The 24,779-nt window shown below is 42.8% G+C and overlaps 1 protein-coding gene across 6 annotated transcripts in view; it reads left to right on the top strand.

Moving 5' to 3' along the window:
- The window catches only part of ESYT2 (extended synaptotagmin 2), a 96,534-nt gene that overhangs the window by 8,181 nt on the left and 63,574 nt on the right, over positions 1–24,779 (top strand). For 2 of the 6 annotated variants that reach the window (XM_009243484.4, XM_002818741.6), the window contains exons 2-3: positions 21,002–21,043; positions 21,990–22,124. In XM_009243484.4, coding sequence (XP_009241759.3) covers positions 21,002–21,043; positions 21,990–22,124 — 177 coding nt within the window. Of the gene's footprint in view, positions 1–2,009; positions 2,394–21,001; positions 21,044–21,989; positions 22,125–24,779 lie in introns of those variants that run through there. The other 4 variants (XM_063726252.1, XM_063726250.1, XM_063726253.1 and 1 more) reach the window with 4 other exon arrangements.

The following is a 24,779-nucleotide window of genomic DNA, read 5'->3' as shown; positions in this document are numbered from 1 at the left end:
TGCTAGGTGCTAGTGACACAAAATATGTGTAAGACAAGGCCTTAAACTCAGAAATTTACTAGCCAGCAACAACACAACAAATCTGTTTAATCCTAGCATTAGTCATAGTATGAATTGGTGGGTTTTTTTCAATTATTTTTATTTATTTATTTTTTGACACAAGGTTTTGCTCTGTTGCCCAGACTGGAGTGCAGTGGCACAATCATGGCTCACTGCAGCCTCAAACCTACTGGGCTCAGTCACCGCTCCCCCCTCAGCCTCCCCAGTAGCTTGGGCTACAGGCATGCGCCACCACGTCTCACTAATTTTTAAAATTTTGTGTAGAAGGGAGGTTTCTCCCTGTTACCCAGGCTGGTCTTGAACTCCTGGGCTCAAGCGATCCTCCCGCCTCTACTTCCCAAAGGTCTGGGAGGGAACACAGGCGTGAGCCACTGCACCCTGCACCTGGCTATTGTTATTTTTTTATCTGATAAAAGTATTATTTTTATTGTGTTCAACATGTTTTGAAATATGTATACATTGTAGAATGTGCTAAATCAAGCTAATTAACAAATGCATTGTGTCTCGTGCTTACCATTTTTTGTGGTGGAACACTAGAAAATCTACTCTTAGTGACTTTTTCAAGAATATATTATATTGTTGCTAACTATAGTTACAGTGTTGTACAATAGATCTCTTGAACTTATTCCTTATAATTGAAATGTTTTATCCGTTGGTTAATATCTCTCTAGACTCTCCCCCATTCTTTTAGTAAAAATAATACATGTTCACTTTTTTAAAATCCGAGAAAAAATATATTTAAAGGATCATCCATAATACCAAACCATCCATAATGGTAGTTGGTAGAAAAGTATAAATTGAATGGGGTTTAATGGATTACGGCAGTGTCTAAATGAAAGTATCAGTACAAAGTAAGAAGCACATCCCACGTGCACTTGTGTATCGCAGCAGCAGTGTCCTTTCGGATAACAGCTTCAGTTTTGTGCTTGGTGATTGCGTGCTGGAATTAGTGATAACCACACCAACAGCAGATGTGGAAATACTAATATGATGGTTTTCATTATGCTTTCTTTATTACTTGTAAAATTGTCATTGAAACTGAGTTTCTTTTTTTAATTTGTTCAGTTACACAGTGAAGTCCCCCTTTATCTTTCTATATTTAATGAACATGTAGTTGTATTTTTCTTCATTTCTTATGTTATGGCTAGACAGGTTTCAAAAACATTTTTTCTGATTTAAAGAAGAAAGTATGCTCATTGAAGAATAAGCTTTGGAGAAGAATAAAGAAGAAAAAAGTTACCTGCAATTCTACTAACTAGTGATAACATTACATTGGCAACATTTCGGTGGATTTTGTTAATGTTTTAATGATATGTTTGGATATGTGTGTGTGTGTGTAGTATCCTCCTTTCTTAAATGTTATATTATGGATATTATGTTGTTATTCAGAAATATGACTTTGACTATTGCAATATCATCTGTCTTATGGAACTACCAGACTTTATTTAAGTTATGTCTGATAGACATTTGAAAAACTAGATTGTGAGATGTGATATAATGGGAAGAGTTAAAAATAGAATTTGAGATATTTAATTTCCTGCTCTTTTTAAGTTATGAAAACTTATTTACTTGAGCTATTTATTAGATCTGTGTCTAGGATATATGAATTATTTTTGAACTCATTAGACTGACATGATAATTTTATAAGCAAAAGTCTGGCCATGGAAGGCAGTGTTTGTTTTTGCATGGTATGATGTTAAAAGACAGAAGATTTATCCCTATTTCTTTTTGTCTGAATAACCTTTGGAAGAAAGCATTCCCTCCATAATGAGTCACAACTTCAGATTGCTTTTCTTCCCCTGTGCTGTGTTGGTATATTAAAGTTTGCTAACAGTTACAAGTATTTTTAACTGCAGTGGTTTCGTGTAGCACAATTGAGTGATGGCTACTTTAAGGTTCCCGTGATGATTTGTTGAATTGGTGTGTCCTTGTCTGGACATGACCAGTCATGTGGCCAGTGCCCGTGTGAGTGGGGCTGCCCTTCTGTGGGGTGTGCTGAGGTGTGGCCACCGGCCTCTGGTTAGCTTTGAGGCTCCCACCGTCTCGCAGAGCCCGCAGCTCAGGCTCTGGCTCTGGTGGGTGTGGGTTGCGCCCTGAGACCCACCCCTTCCTAACTCCCTGCCCTTGGGTGAGTCAGGTACAACTCTTAGAACCTTGTTTCCTCTTTGGTTTGAGGGGGGTTGAGCCTGACTCTGTGCTGTGGTTGTGAGGCTGGAATGGGGAGAGGCCAGTGAACACACTGGACATGGGCGGGCAGCGAGGCATGTCCTCAGGTCAGCCGTCTGAGTCACAGGCCCGGAGATGCCCTGCTATGACCAGTGCTCTGCATGCAGGCAAGTCCTGGTGTGGCCTTTGCCACCTCCCTCCCCCACCTCTGCTGAAATGGAACAGATGAGCCCTGGGGTTTTTCTTTGTTTCTGTTCCACTGTGGTTTGTTTACGCTGTTGCTAAGAATTTATCTACCATAATGCTTTGTTATTATTAACACTTGCAAGTATGTATGCCTTAAAATTTCACTTTCTCTCTCTTCCTCTCTGTATATATCTAAAATAATATCCAAGGAGCCTACCGTGTCACTCCTCTTCCTTGCCTTGATTTGCTGTGTATCTTCCTTAAAACAAATATTTTTCCAAGGACATGGCTAATCTTTCTTGACTCCGCTTCCAGGAGTCACCCTGATGCCATAGATAATGATAGTTAATTTTACATTTTGTACATATAACATTTAATTATTCTAATATTCATTAACTTCCTTTTGTGAATAAGTGCTGGTTAGTGACTAAAAATTGGGGATTTGAAAGTGCACATCCTATTTCGGGGTCACTTGTAATAGTTTAATTTTAACGTGTATTATATGTGGAGTTGTTTCCTTCTTTTTATGTCTGAGGGATTAATATGTTTTAAGTTTCCCAGAGGAAGGTAGATCTGTAGAAAATAAATCCAGTGATTTGGGAGAACATTATCTAACTTCATGCCATAAGTATTGTACTGGAGTACCTATTATATGCTAGTTTTTTATTATGCTGCTCATATTTCGAGAACCAGTATCAAATTGCTAAAATTATTAATCTGAATGATACTGTCACCTTCCATTTTCTTATGAAACTTTGTTACATAGTTGTTAAAGCATTTAGTTTAATCTGTAAACCAAAAGTATTTGAGACAAGTCTCAATTTAGTGTTTTATTTTGCCAGGGTTAAAGGATGCTGGTGACATAGTCTCAAGACATGTGCCCAAGGAGGTTGACCTGTAAGTTTTAGGGATACATAAGACATCAATCAATACATGTAAGCTGTACATTGGTTCAGATAGGTGAGACACCTGGAAGTGGGTACATTGGTTCAGAAAGGTGGGACACCTGGAAGCAGGTACATTGGTTCAGAAAGGTGGGACAGCTGGAAGTGGGTACATTCGTTCAGCAAGGTGGGACACCTGGAAGCAGGTTGGTGTGGGGAGTGCTCCAGATCATAGCTGGACTCAAAGATTTTTCTGATTGGCAATTGGTTAAGTTACTGTCTAGAGACCCGGAGTCAATAGAAAGGAATGTCTGGATTACCTTGTGGAGACCAAAGTTTTATTGTACAGATGAAGCCTCCAGGTAGCAGGCTTCAGAGAGAATAGATGGTTAATGTTTCCTGTCAGTCTTAAGGTCTGTGTCATGGTAATGAGGTGTGTCCGTCGCCCCGCCCCCTCATTGTGGCCTGAAGTAGTTTTACAGGTTAACTTTGGAATGCCCCTGGCAGAGAGGAGGAGCCGTTCAGATAGTTAGGAGCTTAGAATTGTATTTTTGGTTTATACTTTGTACCCAATTTGTAAAATGTTATATAAAGCTGGTGTTGATATTCATACACAATTAGAAGTGAATTGCCTACTGAGATCATTGATTTATTTCATTTGTGCTACAAATCTTTAAATGGCTAGTAAGTGCGTACCTAAAATTTGTTAACACCGTCTACCTTAATATCTGAGTGCTAGAATTTTGAAACCAGTACTCCAAATATAATCCAATACAAAGTAACAATACTCTTCCTACTTATTTTTTCGCACATATAAAGATCTTGGAATTTATCCGGTAACTAGTAGAAAGAATTGATTTTACTTAATCACAAATGGTGCTGTGTGTGAAGCAAAGTTTTAAAAGAAATGCTCTGTAGATGTCAATGTCATTACTGGAGCAGGAGGGAAAGGATGACATGGTTGGTGCATTAGGGCGCCTGTGACGAAGTGCCATCAACTTGGTGGCTTCAAACAACACTCTTATCTTTTAAGGGTTCTGGAGGCTAGCAGTTGGAAATCAGTTCCTCTGGGCTAGAACTGAGGGATGGGCAGAGTGTGCACTCTGGAGGCTCCTGGGGAGAAGCTTTTCCTGCTTTTCTTGCTTCTCAGCCACATTCCATGGCTGCAGGCCCTTCTCCCTTCAGAGCTGGCAGCTGCTTTCATCCTCATGGGGCCATTCTGCTTTCTGTTTTGTCAAATCTCTGTTCCTCCCTATTTTCTTTCTTTTCCTTAGACAAGGGTTGAGGCTACAGTGAGCTGTTTGCACCTAGGCTGGAGTGTAGTTGTGTGATCATAGCTTACTGCAGTCTCGACCTCCTGGACTCGAGCAACCCTTCCACTTCAGCCTCTCGAGTATCTGGGACTACAGGCCTGCACCACCACACCTAGCTAATTAGCTAATTTTAAAAATTTTTTGTAGAGATGGAGTCTCACTGTGTTGCCCAGGCTGGACTTCCTCCCTTTTTAAGGATACTGGAGATGGCATTTAGGGCCTCTATGGATAATCCTCCACCACCGAAGATCCTCCATTTTGTCACATCTGCAACGTTCTTTTTGCCATATAAAGCGACACTCACAAATTCCAGAGATTAGGACGTGACCATCTTTTGAGGGCTGTTACTCAGCTTCCCACACTACCCTGTTTCTTGGAGTATTCAGGAGCCAGGAAGGCTTAGTTCCAGCACTTTCCCCGTGCCGTAACATCTCAGAAATCAGATTTATTTTACAGGGGTGTATCATTGTTAATGGACTGTGCTCTTAGTGGCACATAAAGTGATGGTGCAGCTTATAATTGATCACATCTTGGATTCAATACTAAGGTTTTTTTTCCATTTTTGGCTGTAGTCCTGGTGTCTGAGGTTGGATGTGGTCTTTCAGAGATGGGATGAGGAGGAGCTGTGCAGTGGAAAGAAGGGTTAGGAACTGTGGGAACTGAGATGACCACAGGAAGCAGCACCGTCAGTTACACAAGTGGAAGTGTTGGGCTTGATCCCTAGACACAGGGCAGCATCCAGATATCCACTAGAGGGATGTGTCCCAATTTAAAAGGGGGGTTTAGCAAGATACATTTGACAGGGATATCCAGAGGCACTGGGGACACAGATCTAAGCATGAGGGGGAAGGAGTGCCTGAATGTCAGGGGAATAGCTTTGGGGAGGAAGGAAGATATGAGTGAGCCAGGAATGTGAACTACAACCCCAGGGTGTAAAAATGATGCTGGAACAATAGGAGCAGTAGTTTGAGGCTGGGGCTGGGGTGGGAGATTACTTCAGTCTTTAATGTTGGTGTAAGAAACCCAAGGAAGTTCCAAGAGGACTCAGCCCAACAGCAGCCAGCACCTCCCTGGAGAGACAGGAGACAGGCAAGCGAGAGGAGGAAGATTGTGTGGATAGCTTCACAAGGGCTGCCTCTCTACACTCGGAGGAGTGTAACAGAAAACTCGTGAGAAAACAAATGGTGAATGTGCTTAGCACTCATTGCAGGCTCTCTTCTAACTCTTTACATGGAAGTCATTTAAACCTCACAGCTAACCCGCCACCTTTGTTTTACAGGTAAGGAAACAAGCTCTGCTAATGTCAGAGGTGAGCACAGGCAGCCCTTGACCTGTGAGGTCTGTGCATTGCCGTGCATTCTCTGCTCTCTCCTCTCTCGATGGCAGTAGGGGAGGAAATGGGAATTTGGCACTATCTAATCTAGTCATTTTTACAACCCCAAGAGAATTGTTTGTCATTTCCGCTTTTCAGAGGAGGAGCTAAGGTCTGAGAGACTCTGCAGTCACCCCAGTACAAGTCAGGTGTACCCGCCTGGCCATACTCAGTGCCCTGGGAGCTGGGCCCAGCCCATAAAACCTGTGCTTTGCAGAAGGCACCAGAGACACCAGGGTGGTGGCAGGTTACTGTTTCCAGAAGAGCAAAACCAGTGCAAGTGAATGAGCCACCACCTTGTTAGCCAGTGGGAGCTTCTCTGGGCGTTTTAAGTTTATATACTGTTAGCATTCTTAAATACATTAGGAGGTGACAGCCAGACTGTGGTATATTTTTAAATGTTTCACATCTGTGAGAGTAATCGGGACGAGTAACGTATATTTTTAAATGTTTTAGATCTGTGAGGGTAATCGGGACGAGTAATGTATATTTTTAAAACGTTTTTGATCTGTGAGAGTAATCGGGACGAGTAACATTTTTAAAACGTTTTTGATTTATGAGAGTCATCTGGATGAGTAACATATATGTGTGTGTGTGTGTGTATATATATATATATATATATTTTTTTTTTTTTTTTTGAGATGGAATCTCGCTCTGTCCCCCAGGCTGGAGTGCAGTGGCGCGATCTTGGCTCACTGCAAGCTCCGCCTCCTGGGTTCACGCCTTTCTCCTGCCTCAGCCTCCCGAGTAGCTGGGACTAACAGGCGCCCGCCACCACGCCCGGCTAATTTTTTGTATTTTTTAGTAGAGACAGAGTTTCACCATGTTGGCCAGGATGATCTCGATCTCCTGACCTCATGATCCGCCTGCCTCAGCCTCCCAAAGTGCTGGGATTACAGTGTTAGCCACTGCGCCTGGCCTGAGTAACATATATTTTTAAAATGTTTTTGATCTGTGAGAGTCATCGGGATGAGGAACGTATATTTTTAAAATTTTTAAAACGTTTTTGATCTGTGAGAGTCATCGGGACGAGGAACAGAGGTGCTCTCCCTTGGTCTTTGTTTCCTTCTTACTGTTAACACGTTTTGTCTGGGATGATTTTCCTCCTGCCTGAAAAGCTTACTTTAGTATTTCTTTTACTGCAAGTCTACTAGCAATGGATTTTCTCAATTTTTGTCTGGAAAGGTATTTATTTCCGTTTCACTTACTTAAATTAATAGACTTCATTTTTTAGAACAATTCTGGATTTCCAGAAAAATTGAGCAGATAATACAGAGCCCCCACATCCCTTCTTAATACTTCCTTTGCTATGTCTGTCACAACTAATGAGCCCACGTTGATATATTTAATACTAGCCTGAAGCCCACAGTTTACAGTACGGCTCATTCTCAGTGTTGTACATTCCGTGGATCTTGACAAATGGATAATGGCATGTATCAGCTATTACAATGTTATACGAAATAGTTTCGCTGCCCTAAAATCTTCTGTGCTTCAATTCAACTCTTCCTCTCCGTCTGCCTGTGCTTACTGATCTTTTTACACAGTTTTGCCCTTTCTAGAATGTCATATATTGGAATTATAAAGTATTAGCCTTTTCAGATTGGTTTATTTCACCTAGAAATATGCATTTTAGGTTCTTCTGTGTCTTTTCATTGCTTGATAGCTCATTTGTTTCAGTTTTATTGCAATTAATTCATATAACATAAAACCATTTTAAAGGACACAATTCAGTGCCATTTAGTACCTTTACATGTAGTGTAATCATCACCTCTCTCTGGTTCCAAAACATTTTCTCTGCCCCAAAAGGAACCCTGTTTTGTGCCCATTCGTGGTCACACCCTGTTTCCCCTCCCCCAATCCATGGCAACCACATCTGCTTTGTATCTGTGGGTTTACCTGTTCTAGATATTTCCTGTAAACGGAGGCATGTAATATGTGTGTGATCTTTTATGTGTGGCTTCTTTCAGTTAGCTTAGTTTTGAGGTTAATTTGCATTGTAGCGTATACCAGTGTATCATCTCTTTAAGGCTGAATATTCCAGTACCACAGTTTGATTATCCATTCATCCACAGTGGCCATTCGAGTTGTTTCCACCTTTTGGCTGTTGTGAATGGTCCTGGGATGAACATTCATGTACATGTTTTTGTTTGAATATCCATTTTCAATTCTTTTGAGTATATACCTAGGAATAGAATTGTTGGGTCTATGTTTAACATTTTGAGGAATGCCAAACTGTTTTCACAATGTCTGTACCATTTTACATTCTCACCAGCAACATATGAATGTTGAATTCCTCCACATCCTTGCCAACACTTGTGTTTTTCTGTTTTTATTGTTATTGCTGTCCTAGTGGTTGTAAAGTGGGAGTCACTGTGGCTCTGACTTACATCTACCTGATGACTGACTAGTACCACCTTTACATGATTTCGTGCATTTCTTCCACGTCCACATTCAGTTAGGTCGTTCGGTAGCTTGAAATTGGCCATGGTGGGAATATTCACACCTCAGAAGTTAGCAGTCTCAGTGAAGTGGCTGTGAGCAGGAGCCAGCCCAAGCCCATCCCTGCTCTGAAGCGTATACTCCTCCAGAGAGGCTCCCCCATCCTCTGGAAGGCCGAGTGGGCACAGGCTGCCCTCTCCAGGGTGGTTCTGAGCCGGCCTGTGGCTGTGTGGCAGGGGGAAGCTCTGGCTGCCTCTGATACTCTCTGCTGTAAGGCCCAGTCCTCCAGATGTTGTGACTGGGAGTCTGCAGTGTTTCCTAAGTGCCTCCTGGTCAGTCCCAAAGTCCAGTTTGTGCTTTCTCAGTACAACATGTTGCCAAAAGCTCTGTTTTGCTCCTTCAAGGCTAGCTTCTTGCCCTAGGTAGCTTAGGAATTTAGCAAATTCCCCTTGAAAGAGACTGTACCCTTCTTCCCACTTTCCTCTTTCAGGGATCTTGGCCCCTCAGGTTCTGGTTGTTTAGCTGACCCAGACTCCAGTTCTTCTCCTGCGGATCTCCTGAGACGTCCATAAACCCTGTTGGCTTCTTTGAATCTCAGCCACATTTCTCTGAATTTCTCAACCTCTTGTAGCACAACCTTGAAGGAGAACAGCCATAGAAAGTTGACTCACCACACTGTAGTCTCCACCTCCCCTGAATCCTGCAACGTTTCCAGTGTTTCCAGGTGTGTGTGTGAGCTGTGGCGGCCTGTGCACATGTGCGGGAGCTTGTGTTCATGTGCCTGTGTGTTCCTGTGAATGCGCATGGTTCATCTTTATGGTCTCACCAAATATTTCAGTTCTGATGTATTTCTCAGTGATTAACTAGTTTGGCAGATAATTTGGGACCCACAATGGAATGGCTTTGCCCCTCATTTATCACTGAGCTGAGCCATGTGCTCTTTAAGGACCAGATAGCTCACTGGGTACCTTTGTTGGTTGATTAAGCCACGAACAAGGAGCTCTGAATTAGGCTACTGATTTACTTTGGGTCCTCTGGCTCTACTTACTTGGTTCTGTTATGATTTGGCGAAGTATCTGATTAAAATAAATGGGCCATGGTAAAAGCAGTATGTGTTTTATAGATGGAGATATTCATTTCTTTTTTCTTAATTTTAATTTTTTATTTTTTATTTTTTAAGAGACAGTCTCATTCTGTTGCCATGCTGGAGTGCAGTGGTGCAACTGGCTCACCACAGTCTTGACCTCCTGGGCTCAAGTGATCCTCCCACCTTGGCGTCCCAGAGTGCTGGGATTACAGGCTTGAGCTACTGTGCCTTACCCCTTTTGTTTTTTTTAACAGCTGTATTGAGCTATAATTCACATACCATACAATCCAGCCATTTAAACTACACAATTAACTGTTTTTCAGTATATTCTCAGGATTGTGCAACCATCACCAAAATCTCTTAGTAGAACCTTTTATGTATACCCTATCTATACCCATCAGCCCTCAATCCTCAGACCCCTCCACTGCTCTCCCTGTCACACCCACCCTAGCCACCCAGTAATTCGCTTTGTCTCTATAGGAAGACACCTTCTGGACATCCCATGTAAATGAAATATTACAACATGTAGTCTTTGTGATGAGCCTTTTTTTTTCTTTTTTTTTTTTTTTCCAAGACAGGGTCTCACTCTATCACCCAGGCTGGAGTGCAGTGACGCAATCACGGCCCATTGCAGCCTCCACCTCCCAGGCTCAAGTGATCCTCCCATCTCAGCCTCCTGAGCAGCTGGGACCACAGGCATGTGCCACCATGCCCATCTAATTTTCAGATGTTTTGTAGAGATGGGGCTTCACTGTGTTGGGCTGGTCTTGAACTTCTGGACTCAAGTGATTCTCCTGCCTCTTAGCTTTCCTCCACAGTGCTGGGATTACAGATGTGAGACACACCATGCCCGGCCCACTTCTTTCACTTACTAGATAGTGTAACATATATTAGTGTTTCATTTCCTTGTATTGACAAATAATTCTGTTGTATGAAAAGGCTATATTTTGTTTAGCCATTTATCAAGTAATGATCCTTTGAGCTGTTTTGACTTTTAGGCAAATATAAATCATGCTGCTATGAGCATTCATTTACAGGTTTTTGTGTGGATGTGTGTTTTCCTTTCTGTTGCATATATATGTGTGGGTAGAGTGGGTCATATGGTACCTCTATGTTTACATATTTTGAGGATCTGCTAAATTGATTTTCAAAGGGGCTACATCATTTTACATTACCACTGGCAACAAATGAGAGTTCCGATTTCCCTACGTCTTCACCAAAACTTGTTGTTAAAAGGAAAATCTCAGACTTTACATAGTTTAATTGAGGAAAGAATTCTTCACAAATTGGGCAGTCCCTGAACCAGAATAGGTTCAAAGAGGCTCCAGTGCATCCATGTAGTGGAAGAAGATTTATGAGGAGAAAAAAGAAAGTGAGCTACAGAAACAGCCAAGTTATAGTTCTGCATTTGCCTTATTTGGACGTGGTTTGAACAGCTGGCTGCCTGTGATTGGCCAAAACCTGGTGATTGGCCTAAGAGTACGCTACGGTCTCTTCACACATCCAGTTAGGAAACCTTCAGGCTGAAACTTAAAATATGTTAAGGAGACAGCTTTAAGCTAAACTTAACACTGTCTATATTTTAACCATCCTAGAGGGCATGAAGTGATACCTCATTGTGATTTTGATTTGTATTTCTCTAACTCATAATGTTAAGCATCTTTTCATGTGCTTCATGGCCATTTTTATATCTTCTTTGGAGAAGCGTTTATACAAATACTTTTGCCCCCCTCCTCCCCCCTGGTTTTTTGTTTTTGTTTTTGTTTTTGTTTTTGTTTTTTGAGATGGAGTCTCGCTCTGTAGCCAGGCTGGAGTGCAATGGTGCAATCTCGGCTCCCTGCAACCTTCGCCTCCCAGGTTCAAGTGATTCTCCTGCTTCAGCCTCCCGAGTAGCGGGGACTACAGACGCACGCCACTACGCACAGGTACTTTTTGTATTTTTAGTAGAGATGGGGTTTCACCATGTTGGCCAGGATGGTCTTGATCTCTTGACGTCGTGATCCGCCCGCCTTGGCCTCCCAAAGCGCTGAGATTACAGGCGTGAGCCACCACGCGCCACGCCCAGCCACTTTTGCCCATTTTTTAATTGGCTTAATGTGATCCAGAGTTTACTACAGTAGCCCCCCTTATCTGTGGAGGACATTTTCCAAGACCCCCAGTGAAACAGGATAGTTCCAAACCCAGTTGCTGTCAATCAGAACATCTGTTTTGTCTTCTACCCACAAACTTATTTGTTTATTTATTGGTTTTGTTTTGTTTTGTTTTTTCTGAGTTAGAATCTCACTGTCACCCAGGCTGGAGTGTAATGGCGCAGTCTCGGCTCACTGTAACCTCCGCCTCCCGAGTTCAAGCAATTCTCGTGGCTCAGCCCCACCCGAGTAGCTGGGACTACAGGTGCCCACCACCACACCTCGTTAATTTTTTTTTTTTTTAGTAGAGACGGGATTTCGCATGTTGGCCAGCCTGGTCTTGAACTCCTGACCTCAAGTGATCTGCCGGCCTCAGCCTCCCAAAGTGCTGGGGTTACAGGCAAAGTGCTGGGATTACAGATGTGAGCCCCCGTGCCAGGCCCCAGCCACAAATTTAATGCCTTTTCCATCTTAAAGTTTGACATGTGACAGCAAAACTAGCATGAAATTATTTTCGTTCTTCAGTTTCACAGATGGAAGATTTGTTCTTACATCTTAGCAACCTCAGCGTATGATACTTAGTAAGTTGAGAACTTTCACCTTTTCACTTAAAGGAAGCACTTGATGGCTTCTCTTTGGCATATCTGAATGGCCAACATCACTATTGGTGTGTTTTGGGCCATTAAGTAAAATAAAGGTGAGTTGAAATGAGCACGTCGATCCCACGACACTTGAGCTGACGATCAAGACAGCACAGGTGAGTGGGCGGGAGCATGCTCGGCGCGAACGTGCCGGACGGGGCTCGTGTCTCGAGCTGGACAGAGTGAGATTTCATCACCTTACTCAGAAGAGCATGCAGTTTAAAACTGACGAATTGTTTGTTTCTGGAGTTTACATTTAATATTTTCTGACTTTGGTTGACTATGGGTAATTGAAATCACAGACAGTGGAACTGCCGATAAGTAGGGGATTTCTGTAATAGGTAACAAATTGGAGGTCAGTGGGTTCAGTTTTCAAACACTTTAGTTACCCCAATTTTAAGATTTGGGGGGTATTTCTAATAAAAAAAGGAATGTTTGGCAGACATTTTGCTGCGCCTGAGCTGTGGGGCCTGCTCTCTGGAGAGAGAGGCTGGACGGCCCTACCCGTGGCGCCATCCTTTTGCACGTGTGCGCATCCCTCTCAGCGGGCAGCAAGCCTCAGCTCATGGCCTGGCCCCCTGTTTGTTTTTGTGGCCAGTGAACAGCTTTTACATTTTTTAATGGCTGGAAGAAAGTAATTTGTAGGAGGTGAAAATGTTATGAAATTCAAATTTCAGTGACCATATTAAAGTTCTGTTGGAACACAGCTGTGCTCATTAGTTCATACACCAACTGTGGTTGAGTAGTAGTGACAGAGACCTCATGGCCCGTAAGTGCCCCAGATATTTCCTGTCTGACCCTTAATGGGGAATGTGTAACAGCAAACAGCAGTGAGGCACACAGGCTGTAATTGGGAAAGATGTTCTGGAACCTTGGTATCAAACATCCAGTGAAGGTAATGATCATATTCAGGAAAAAAGTACTAGTGTTTTCACATGTCTGATTATTTACTGTTTCTTCATTGTGTGCAAATAAATAATTAAAAAGGAAACAGTAAGTTTTAGGGTGGTAAATTTCCGACCTCCTTCTCATAAATCGCTATAATTTACTATCTGCATGCGAATAAAGTTAAGCTCCTAGGAGATATATAAACTTATTTCTTGAAAATGTAAAATTCACAGATAAATTTTAAATCCGATGTTAATTCTGAATCCATGTAGATAGATTTTTAGTATTCCAGTCACTTCTGTAATTCTTTTTTTTTTTCTTCAGACGGAGTCTTGCTCTGTCGCCCAGGCTGGAGTGCAGTGGTGCGATATCAGCTCACTACAAATCCTGCCTCCCAGGTTCACGCCATTCTCCTGCCTCAGCCTCCCGAGTAGCTGGGACTACAGGCGCCCGCCACCACGCTCGGCTAATTTTTTGTATTTTTAGTAGAGACGGGGTTTCAGATAACCCTGTTTTTACAATCTCATGTAGTTTCTCATATATATATTAGAATAAACTATATATACTATGTATATAGTCACACAAAGCTGGATTCATTTAAATAGTATACAGAATATATGCAGTTAATTCAGTGCTACAATTGCCCATCTTTTAATCCATTCCAGTCAAAACATAAGCGTGTATATTTGAATTAATATTCATTTGAGTTAAATTTAAAATAAAAACAACCGGATTGTCTTAGGTGTTTTAGTGAAGGAGATGAGAAGACAGATTTCCTATTCTTGGACTCATTTTAATTTGTGATATTGATGTAACTCATGCCAGAACTTCAGCTTAAATCACGATTATCAAATAATTCTGTGACTTTTCTTTCTTTTAGCAGAGACAGGAAAATGTCTAAAGGACTTCAGAATTTTGTGAGAATATGCTTCAAATCTTTGAAAAATATTCTTCACGGACATGTGTTTATATGTAAATAAGTCTGTTGACGTTAGTGTTTCCATGAAGGGATACCCTGTTCTCCTGAGTAGAAGCTGTGAGGCATCCCTATTTTGACTCTGCCGTTGAATATTAGTCCTGGTTTAAATTCTCCTAATATTTCACGCATGCACTAAAAGGAGGCTTAACCCCTTTAAAAAATAAATGGATAGAGGAAGAGTATATGTCAGATATAACATGAAATTCAGGGTATGTTCTCTTAGGAATTTAAGACTTGGATTTCAAGTGACTTAGACAGCTTTGTTATGAAAGGTATGCTGGGATGAACCTAGTTTTTAAGTTTTTCTTTTACTCTTGTTTTCTGATCTACCAGAATAGATAATGGTCACTTGTATAATGAAGAAATAGTGATGAAGTGTTGCAAACAGTGAGGAAGCCCTCTCTAGGCCAGTGCCTCCTACGCAGTGTGCATCAGCGCCGGCTCTGCTGCCACTGTCCTCCTTCAGGCCAAAAGAACCCTGTGTCCCTGGGGCCCATGGTGGCCACAGCTGTGACTCAGCCGTCATTCCTTTCGTGGCAAGAGTCTTTATTTTAAACTGTTAAGAGTTTTAGGTGACATAAGAAAGCAACAATTTGCCATAGCTCTGGTAGACAACACCATTTGATTTGTGGTGAGAAAGTCAAGGAGTGACCGTGATCACTACCTGTGGTCTCAGTTAAAAACTTCAGGGATATTAGTGTCTTTTCGGATTTCCTAGTGAAATTTCTCATTAATGTAAAAAGCACCTGGGGAGAATTTTGAAAATGTTTTCTGTTAAGAAATGACCTCAAACAGATGGATTTTAAAGCAGTGTCATTGCACCAAAGCATTGGGGTATCCAGTTACTCTGTTGCAGTAATCAAAGCCCATAAACCACAGAGAAAATTACAAGCTTGTGGATTTTGGAAAAGATCAATTGCTTTATTTACTGTGTGAATTAATTGATGGCCTGCTTTTTATGTAGACTAGAAATAGATAAAAATGGTTATCTTGTGCAATTTCCTTTTACTATTGGAGGTAGTAATTTGACCATATTGTGACAGTTTATTATAGGGTTGACAGATGTTTTTAGATTCCTCTCTACCTTTTTAACCTTGACTACTTTCTTTGTAGAAGCAACTATTTGGATAAAACATCCTAATATCTTTGAAAAAAATACCATTTAATTAAGATTTCTGACCTGCTTTTTCTGTTCCCATGAATACTGACCAAAGTCTCGACGGGCAGATAGGATTTGAGGATCTTGAGGAGGGACAGATAGTTTGGGAGATTAGTAAAGACATTTGATTATACAAAGATCAGAAGGCACAAATTTGTGTTGGTACCAAATTATATTTAAGTCACTCTACTGCTAAGTTCAGCAGCCCAGCTGTGGAGATGAGCAGAGATCCCCACTGATGTGGAGAGCTAACAAGTGCTCCGTCAGATCCTCGTGCCTTACAGTTCTAAACATTTAAGCGCCGTGTGCGTGGAAGTCTCGTCCACTGTCAGGAATACTGTCCCTAATACTTTTTCTCATGATAATCTGATAATATGAAGAGGTGGCTCTGAGTTGCTTTTCCCCAGGCCCCACAGAAGTGCTTCTCTTCCCTCCAGTGCAGGACACCAGCTTTCTTGGAAAGCACTGAATGGGGCCTTGGGTTTTTCACGCACCTCAGCTTTCTCGGCAGCTTGTGTTTTTCACGTATCTCACCTTTCTCAACAGTTTGGGTTTGTCACGCGCCTCAACTTTCTCAACAGTTTGGGTTTGTCACGCGCCTCACCTTTCTCGGCAGTTCGGGTTTGTCACTCGCCTCACCTTTCTCGGCAGTTCGGGTTTGTCACGCGCCTCACCTTTCTCGGCAGTTTGGGTTTGTCACGCGCCTCACCTTTCTCGGCAGTTTGGGTTTGTCACGCGCCTCACCTTTCTCGGCAGTTTGGGTTTGTCACGCGCCTCACGTTTCTCAACAGTTTGGGTTTGTCACGCGCCTCACCTTTCTCGGCAGTTTGGGTTTGTCACGCGCCTCACCTTTCTCGGCAGTTTGGGTTTGTCACGCGCCTCACCTTTCTCGGCAGTTTGGGTTTGTCACGCGCCTCACCTTTCTCCGCAGTTTGGGTTTGTCACGCGCGTCACCTTTCTCGGCAGTTTGGGTTTTTCACGCGCCTCACCTTTCTCAGCAGTCCCCAAGTCCTGGCTGCTCCAAGAAGGTATTCTGTGTGTGTTAGAACCTTGGACTCCCTTTTGTTGTGCTGTGTGTGAACCAAAATTTTCTGGGCAGTTTTAACTTTCTGCAAGTCTTTTTGACCATTTGTGCTGACTTTAATTCATATTCAGAGAGAACAATATAAAACATTTTAAATATTTAACGTTTTTAGTATTTCTCCAGACTGAAGTATTTGAACGCAGGCCACATCTGTTTAAGTAAACCTGTAGTATGCTGAGTGCTTCCAAGTAAAGGTGTATTGCTTGCCTAAAGGCTTATAGAAACCAGAGTTTCCGATTCCTCTTGTGATGTAACTGATAAAGAAGAGGTGTCTCATGTTCTTGTAGAACCTAGGTTCTCTGATCCTTTTTGCCTTACCTGTTCCATTTTTGAGACTGTGTTGATTTTAGACAAGGAAACAAAGCTACCTGCTTAGATGGTGATTATTTTATAGGCTTAACGTAGAACTAGCCATGTGGTGTAGGAAGGTTGGTGTTTTCAGATGGCCAGTGAATGGGTGACCCTCTCACTTAGGTGTGCTCCGGGAACGGCAGGTTGGCCCCCACCTATGCTGGTGGGGCCTGCCCCAGGGCACACTCTCGATTGCTGTGCCAGGGACTCAGATTCCTTCTTCCTTCCCCTTTAGTTGTGGTCTAAGAGAGGGAGAGAATTCTTCCCTGCAACCAGCCATTGCTTCCAGTAAGAATTTTGAGTGTTTTGTTTTTTTCTTTTTAAAATAGTGCCTAAAGGGTTACGCAGCATTGAGCAAAGCTCAAATTCTTCTTGGAATGAGGAAGAATCTTGAATAAATGAACTTGATTGGCAAGTTCATGATTTCATGTTTAGTGGCATTTTGTTTCTAAAAGAATCATTTTATCCATTTATCTTTCAAATTTTATTTAAAGGTATTAAATCAGCAATGCCTCAGGTATAGCATCTTTCTTCATATTTTCTCAGACATTACCTATCTAAACTTATTCTAGGTTTTTAATTTTTAGAAAGGAATGAGTCAGCAGAATTGATACTGCATGTTTCAGTGTTACTAATGTTAATGGAATTTTAAAATAACTCCTCTACATTCCCTGTCAAGTGCCTGCTGTACTTTTTTTTGTAATTAAAAAAGCTTATATCAGCCTGGTGTGGTGGCTCATGCCTGTAATCCCAGCGCTTTTAGAGCCAGAGGCAGACGGATCACTTGAGGCCAGGAGTTTGAGACCAGCGTGGCCAACATGGCAAAACCCCGTCTCTACTAAAACTACAAAAATTAGCCACTTGTGGTGGCGGGCACCTGTAGTCCCAGCTACTCAAGAGGCCTAGGCAGGAGAATTGCTTGAACCTGGGAGGAGGAGGTTGTAGTGAGCTGAGATCGTGCCACTGCAGTCCAGCCTGAGTGACAGAGTTAGACTCCATCTCAAAAAAAAAAAATGCTTATATCGTGCATAGGACATGGAATTTATGAACAGTAAAATCCTATGCAAGTTCTGATTGTTAATACTGGACTTCAGGGGGAATGTTGTTTGAAGAAAGTCATTCCTTTTATTTAATTTTTGTTTTAAATGTTAGCTGTTAATTTTTTTGTGTTTGGATATAGGAAGAATATGATTTAATTGGCAGGAAAATTTTGACCAGTTATGTCAATTCCATCCTGTATACTTCAGCAGGGCATAACAGGAAGGACTCTGGAGTCCTTTGGGTCTGGATCTCTTTATTCTACCTGTTCCCCCGAGGCATTTTGTTATCTGTTAGATGGAGCCACGAATTGTTCAAAGGTTCTGGTGAGGATTAAACAAAATATTGTATGTAGAGTTCCTGGAGCACAGTTAAATGTTCTGTCTTTGTATATTTGGTTTAATTTTTCTAAACAAAACAACTTTGGTAATAGCAGCAGCGTATTAGAATCTAAAATACGCCTTTGTTCTTTTAAAAGATAACATTAAAGAGATTTTTGCGGGTGATGTCAACTCAAATATAATAGAAGCGTGAATAATCGTACAATGATTATTTCTAGTTCATAGAGATAATATAAATATAGAAATTTGTTTTATAATTAGAACTTAAAAGAGATTTGAGTCTTTTTTTTAAGTTGAAAGATAAGATTTAAAACCGAATCTGTGTTCCTGTGTTCCTGTGTGATTGAGGACTGTGTTTTCTGTGATCCCTGTATGTCCCAGTCTTTCTCTGTGATGTTTTTGCTACTTTAGATTCTGTTTTATGCAAAATAAGCAAATGTTTATGAATATGTATTAGTGAGAAGCAGATTTTTGACTTAGTGAACAGAATTTAAAATTTCATAACAGATTTGCTTTGTTCAAATCTGATATATTCTCTTTCTCTTTTTCTTTAGCACGTTGGAATAATCACTCATAGATGAAAAACCTCAGAACTGTTGAATGCCTTGGGATAACACTACTAAGAGACAGCTCGATTTTCAAAGCCACTTTGTGTAAATTCTAATACAAGCCAGTTAACCAGTTAAATTCTAATACAAGCCAGTTCACTTGTATTCAAAGCTTATTTGGGCAGAGGGTTTCTCTATTCATTCCAGAATAGAATGGGGCACTACAGGCAGCTCCTCCCGTGCTCCTGTCCATCAGTGCCTCACTGCAGGCGTGGGTGCCGCCTCCCCCGTGCCCCTGTCCATCACTGCCTCACTGCAGGCGTGGGTGCCGCCTCCTCCCGTGCTCCTGTCCATCACTGCCTCACTGCATGTGCTTTCTGTGCCACTCGGGGGGTGCTGATGTCACCACACAGGCAAGGATCGGCACCCATGCCTACAGTGAGGCAGTGATGGACAACATGGTGAAACCCCATCTCTACTAAAAATACAAAAATTAGCAGGGTGTGGCGGTACCCGCCTGTAATCCCAGCTACTCGGGAGGCTGAGGCAGGAGAATCGCTTGAACCTGGGAGGTGGAGGTTGTGGCAAGTCGAGATCGTGCCTCTGCACTCCAGCCTGGATGGCAGAGGGAGAGTCTGTCTCAAAAAAAAAAAAAAAAAAGAAAAGAAACCTATTAAAAAAAAAAGTGGACTGGGCACAGTGGCTCACACTTGTAATTCCAACACAGGGGGAGGCTGAGGCAGGAGGATTGCTTGAGACCAGATGTTCAAGACAAGCCTAGACAACATAGTGAGATCCTGTCTCTAAAAAATTTTAAAAATTAGCCAGTTGGCACACACCTGTAGTCCCAGTCCCAGCTACTCAGGAAGCTGAGGTGGGAGGATCACTTTAGGAGTTCCAGGCTACAGTGAGCCATGTTTGAACTACTGCTCTCCAGCCTGAGTGACAGAGTGAGACCCTGTCTGTGGATTAAAAAAAAGAGAAAGAAAATATTTTCTCTGCCGTTGGGGCTAAAGTAAAATATCCTTGGCCGTGCTCGGTAGCTCACGCCTGTAATCTCAGCACTTTGGGAGGCAGAGGCAGGTGGATCACGAGGTCAAGAGATCGAGACCATCCTGGCCAACATGGTGAAATCCCGTCTCTACCAAAAATACAAAAATTAGCCGGGCGTGGTGGCAGGCGCCTGCAATCCCAGCTACTCAGGAGGCTGAGGTAGGAGAATCACTTGAACTCGGGAGGCGGAGGTTGCAGTGAGCCGAGATCGCGCCACTGCACTCCAGCCTGGCGACAGAATGAGACTCTGTCTCAAAAAAAAAAAAAATTAAGAGGCCACATAGTCTTAAAAATATCGTACATATATGCAAGTGTGTATAGAAACATGTTCTAATGTAAGTTATACATGCTTATAAATGCATAGAAAAGAGGTTTGCAAGAATATGTTGGCCAGGCTGGTCTTGAACTGCTGGCTTTAAGTAATCCACCCACCTCAGCCTCCCAAAGTGTTGGGGTTACGGGCATGAGCCACCATGCCTGGCCCTAAATAGGTTTCTTTTCTCCTGTACAAACCCTTCTCCAGTATCCAGGCCCTACCTGGAGAATTGTAAGAGGGATCCCCATCTGGGTGAAGGTGGGAGATGATGGTATGGAGAGGAGCCAAGTAAGGAAAAGTGTCTCTTGGCTGGTTTGGGCCAAAAGAGAAAAGCGAAATGGAAGAGTGAATTTTATTTTCGTTTATATTTTGTTACTTTATTTTATGGAGTCTCATTATGTTGTCCAGACTAGGGTGCAGCACTAATCACAAGCATGATTGTAGCACATTGCAGACAAGCTCCTGGGCTCAAGGGATCCTCCCGCCTCAGCCTCCTGAGTACCTGGGACTTGCAGGTTTGGGCCACCACGGCTGGCCTGGGAAGGGTAAGGGCTCTGAGCCTAGATTGCCAGGACATGATGATAATACTACTGACAAATTAGAAACATGTTTTTTTAAAAAGGTAGAGGTCAGTTTTGTATAATTTATGATGTTTCAGATTCCAGTGAATTTCCTCTGGACAGTGGGGTGCAGAGAAGACTCTGATGGCATTTTCCAAACTCAACTTTTCTGCTCGTTGTGTTCTCAGAATGTAAAGAGCTGGGGTGCCATGCATCTCACTTTCCCTCCTTGGAGACCAGTTTCCAAAGCTTTAGAGCAGAGTGTTTTGAAGAAGCATCATGTAAACATAGGACATATGATGAGAATATGAAATTGGACATATGATGAGAATATGAAATTGCCTGCTTGACATTTTATTTACAGTTGTTGGGAGTTAATAAGTCATATGTGTGTATTTTCCTCCTAGGTTCATTTTCCAGACACTGAAAGAGCAGAATGGCTAAATAAGGTAAGATTAGAGTATACCAGCTACCATCTATCAGTGGAATTGGAGGATGAGATACCATCTTTCCATATTTGGGAATTTGCATGTTGGTAACATTTGAGCTCGTTTTGACTTTAGTGGGTTGGCTTCTGGTCCCCAAAGACCTCATGCATTTCTTTCCTTTCCAGAGAATGAGAACTGTCTCTTTGACTTGAGAAAAGTATAGGCATGTGCATATTTGTGTCTCTGGCCATGTGTCGTCTTTTCTGAACAGCCAGGGCTCAAGTCTATTTTATAACAATCATAAGTTTTAAAAAACATGACAAAGAAAGAAATAACTTACAGGAAACTCAATAATCAATAACAATCTTTTTTTTTTTTTTTTTTTTGAGACGGAGCTTTACTCTTGTTGCCCAGGCTGGAGTGCAATGGCATGATCTCAGCTCACCACAACCTCCACCTCCTGGGTTCAAGTGATTCTCCTGCCTCAGCCTCCCGAGTAGCTGGGATTACAGGCACACGCCACCACGCCTGGCTAATTTTGTATTTTTAGTAGAGATGGAATTTCTCCATGTTGGTCAGGCTGATCTCAAACTTCCTACCTCAGATGATCCACCCACCTCAGCCTCCCAAATGCTGGGATTACAGTTGAAGAACTATATAAATATTATTGTTGTTTTCAGCACCAAGTTGAAACCACAGGACTTTTAGAAATCTTTAAATGTGCTGACATACTTAAACAGAGTATTTAACCAGAATAACTAGTTCCTGCAACATATTGGTTAATCAGTAGTTGGTTTTTCTAATAACTTTTTAGAATTTAGATCATGTTGATTTTGCATAACAAGAAGATCCTCCTGCCCTTTATTTTCACAACCAGGTTTGGTCTGTTGTGAGAGTTTCTCATGAGCACTCGTGTGTGTCATGCATTATAGCATTTTGTTTAAACTGAGTTCTTCTTCCTTTCCAGACTGTAAAACACATGTGGCCTTTCATTTGCCAATTTATAGAGAAGTTGTTTCGAGAAACTATAGAACCAGCCGTGCGGGGAGCAAACACCCACCTTAGCACCTTTAGTTTCACAAAGGTCGACGTGGGCCAGCAGGTCAGTGCTCTCTTAAGTATCCTCACATGTGCACACAGTCAGATTGCTGTGAAAACACAAAAAACACATTTTCTTTTTTTTTTTCTTGAGACGGAGTCTCGCTCTGTTGCCCAGGCTGGTGTGCAGTGGCACTATCTTGGCTCACTGCAAACTCTGCCTCCCGGGTTCACGCCATTTTCCTGCCTCAGCCCCCCGAGTAGCTGGGACTACAGGCGTCCTCCACCACGCCCGGCTAATTCTTTGTATTTTTAGTAGAGACGGGGTTTCACCATGTTACCAGAATGGTCTCGATCTCCTGACCTCGTGATCTGCCCGCCTCAGCCTCCCAAAGTGTTGGGACTACAGGTGTGAGCCACCGCGCCGGGCCGAGAAACATATTTTCTTTTAAAATTTTTTTTTTCAGACGGGGCCTTACTATGTTGCCCTCCCTGGCCTCAGACTCTTAGGCTCAAGTGATCTTCCTGCCTCAGCCTCCCAACTAGCTGGGTATATGTTTTTTAAACAACTTCAACTGGGAGCGGTGGCTCATGCTTGTGTTTCCTAGCACTTTGGGAGTCCTGAGCTTAAGAGTTTGAGACCAGCCTGGGCAACAAAGTGGGACTCTGTCTCTACAAAAAAATATAAAAGTTAGCTGGGTGTGGTGGTGCACGTGTATGGTCGGAACTACGTAGAAGGCTGAGGCAGGAGGATCACTTGAGCCTCAGGAGGTCGAGACTGCGGTGAGCCATGATCGCACTACGGCATTCCAGCCTGAGTGACAGAGCGAGACCCTATTTCAAAAAACAGCTTCAAATTATGTTCTGAAGAAAATTGTTCACCAGGGTCTACTGGGTGCCCCTGCATTTCCCACTCAGGCTCTGCCTCCAGCCACGCTGCCTTTTCCCATCTGTCGGGAGGCCTTCCTGCTGCCCTCTCCCCTGCAGTGCCCTTTCCCGTCTGTTGGGAGGCTGTCCTGCTGCCCTCTCGCCCGTGGTGCCCCTTCCTGTCTCTGTCACTCAGGCTCTGCCTCCAGCCATGGTGCCTTTTCCCGTCTCTGTCGGGAGGCCTTCCCGCTGCCTACTCGCCTGCAGTGCCCTTTCCTGTCTGTTGGGAGGCTGTCTTGTTGCCCTCTCGCCTGCAGTGCCCCTTCCCGTCTGTCACTCAGGTTCTGCCGCGGTGCCTTTTTGCCGTCTCTGCCGGGAGACCGTCCTGCTTCCCTCTCACCCGCACTGCCCCTTCCCATCTGCCGGGAGGCCGTCCTGCTGCCTTCTTGTCCGCGGTGCCGTCTTGGCCATGTCAGCCTCCGTCTCATGGCTTCTCTTTAACACTGACTTTTTCTCCACCACGTGTCTTTCTACTCCATGTTCTTCTGTCAGCACGCCCTTTTCGGAAGCACTAGTTTTAAGTAGTCTCCTGTGAGCGAGTTTGATATGTGAATTCATGCTAAATGTGCAGTAATTGACAAGTTTAAGGTGTTTACCCCTCTCGGTATGTTAAAAAACAAAACTACTAATGACTCTAATGCTGGTATGTTAGGTACAACATTCATTATGTAGGTGGAAGGAAAGATGGATTTTGTTAATGGAGTCACATATAAAAAGGAAAGCTGATACTTCCTAATATCACCTTTCGTAAAAGCCTCAAGAGTACACTTAGTTGATCATGGGAAGTTTTTCTTTTTCTATTTTTAAATCAGTGTTTAAATAAGTAGCAACAGTCCAAGGTAACATTGTTTTCTATGCCTAAAGACTCAGAACGTGATAGTTCTTGTAAACACACACACAGTCCGCACACATTGTTGCACGCACAGCAGAGTCAGCACACAGACATCCCCGTACAGTGCGGTTCAGGGTTGTGATAGATGTGGCTGTGGGAGGGTCTGGCATGGCCACTGTGTATTTGCCACCTGTTAGTGGACACCAGTGTACACCCCATGATCTCCAGGCTGCTGGCCACCTTTCTCCATCAGAGCTGACTTTCTGTGTGCAGAGAATGCTCTGTCTCAGAAGCAGTTACTCCAGACCCAGTGCCTCCTGTGCAGCCTTAAGTGTGACACCTGCCTGTATGTGCTGCTGCTTTTCCTGTGACATGCCTGAGGCGTGGCCATCCTGTGCAAGAGTCCATGTCTCTACACAGGACACCTGTAGGACACTTTCAGTGTTGACTTTACCTTCAACACCTAAAATGGTAACCACAGATGGGAAAAAACACCATTACAAGTTAAAGTGCCGTGTGAGTGCAGGTTAAAATCCCAGTGACAAGTTAAATGCTGTAAAGCAGGGGCTGCATGCTCTTTCTGTATGTGGCCAGGTCATACATGTTTTAGCTCTGACTCCACCTTAAGTCTCTGTGGCACATTGTCCTGCTGTCTCTCCCTCCCTTCTTCTACAACCCTTTAGCCAGGTGAAAACCATACTAGCTCCAGGGCTGTAGAGTCAGGCCAAAGGCCACATTTAGCCTGTTATGTCCTAAGTTACAGCATGTTCATGTTTGTGGATATTTAAAATTCCAATCTCAGCTGGGTTTGTTTTAGGAATAATTTAATTATGTTCGAATTCCATCACACACTTTAAGTTTGATACCAGCTGAATAAGATCCTTGGAGAATAGCAAGAGTATTAAGAGGAGTGCTGATTCAATAAAGATAGTGTTGGCATTTTCATCTACTGTACCAATG

Source organism: Pongo abelii, chromosome 6 (assembly GCF_028885655.2).
Source record: "Pongo abelii isolate AG06213 chromosome 6, NHGRI_mPonAbe1-v2.0_pri, whole genome shotgun sequence".
Classification (NCBI taxonomy): Eukaryota; Metazoa; Chordata; class Mammalia; order Primates; family Hominidae; genus Pongo; species Pongo abelii.
This window is presented reverse-complemented; position numbering and strand designations above follow the sequence as displayed.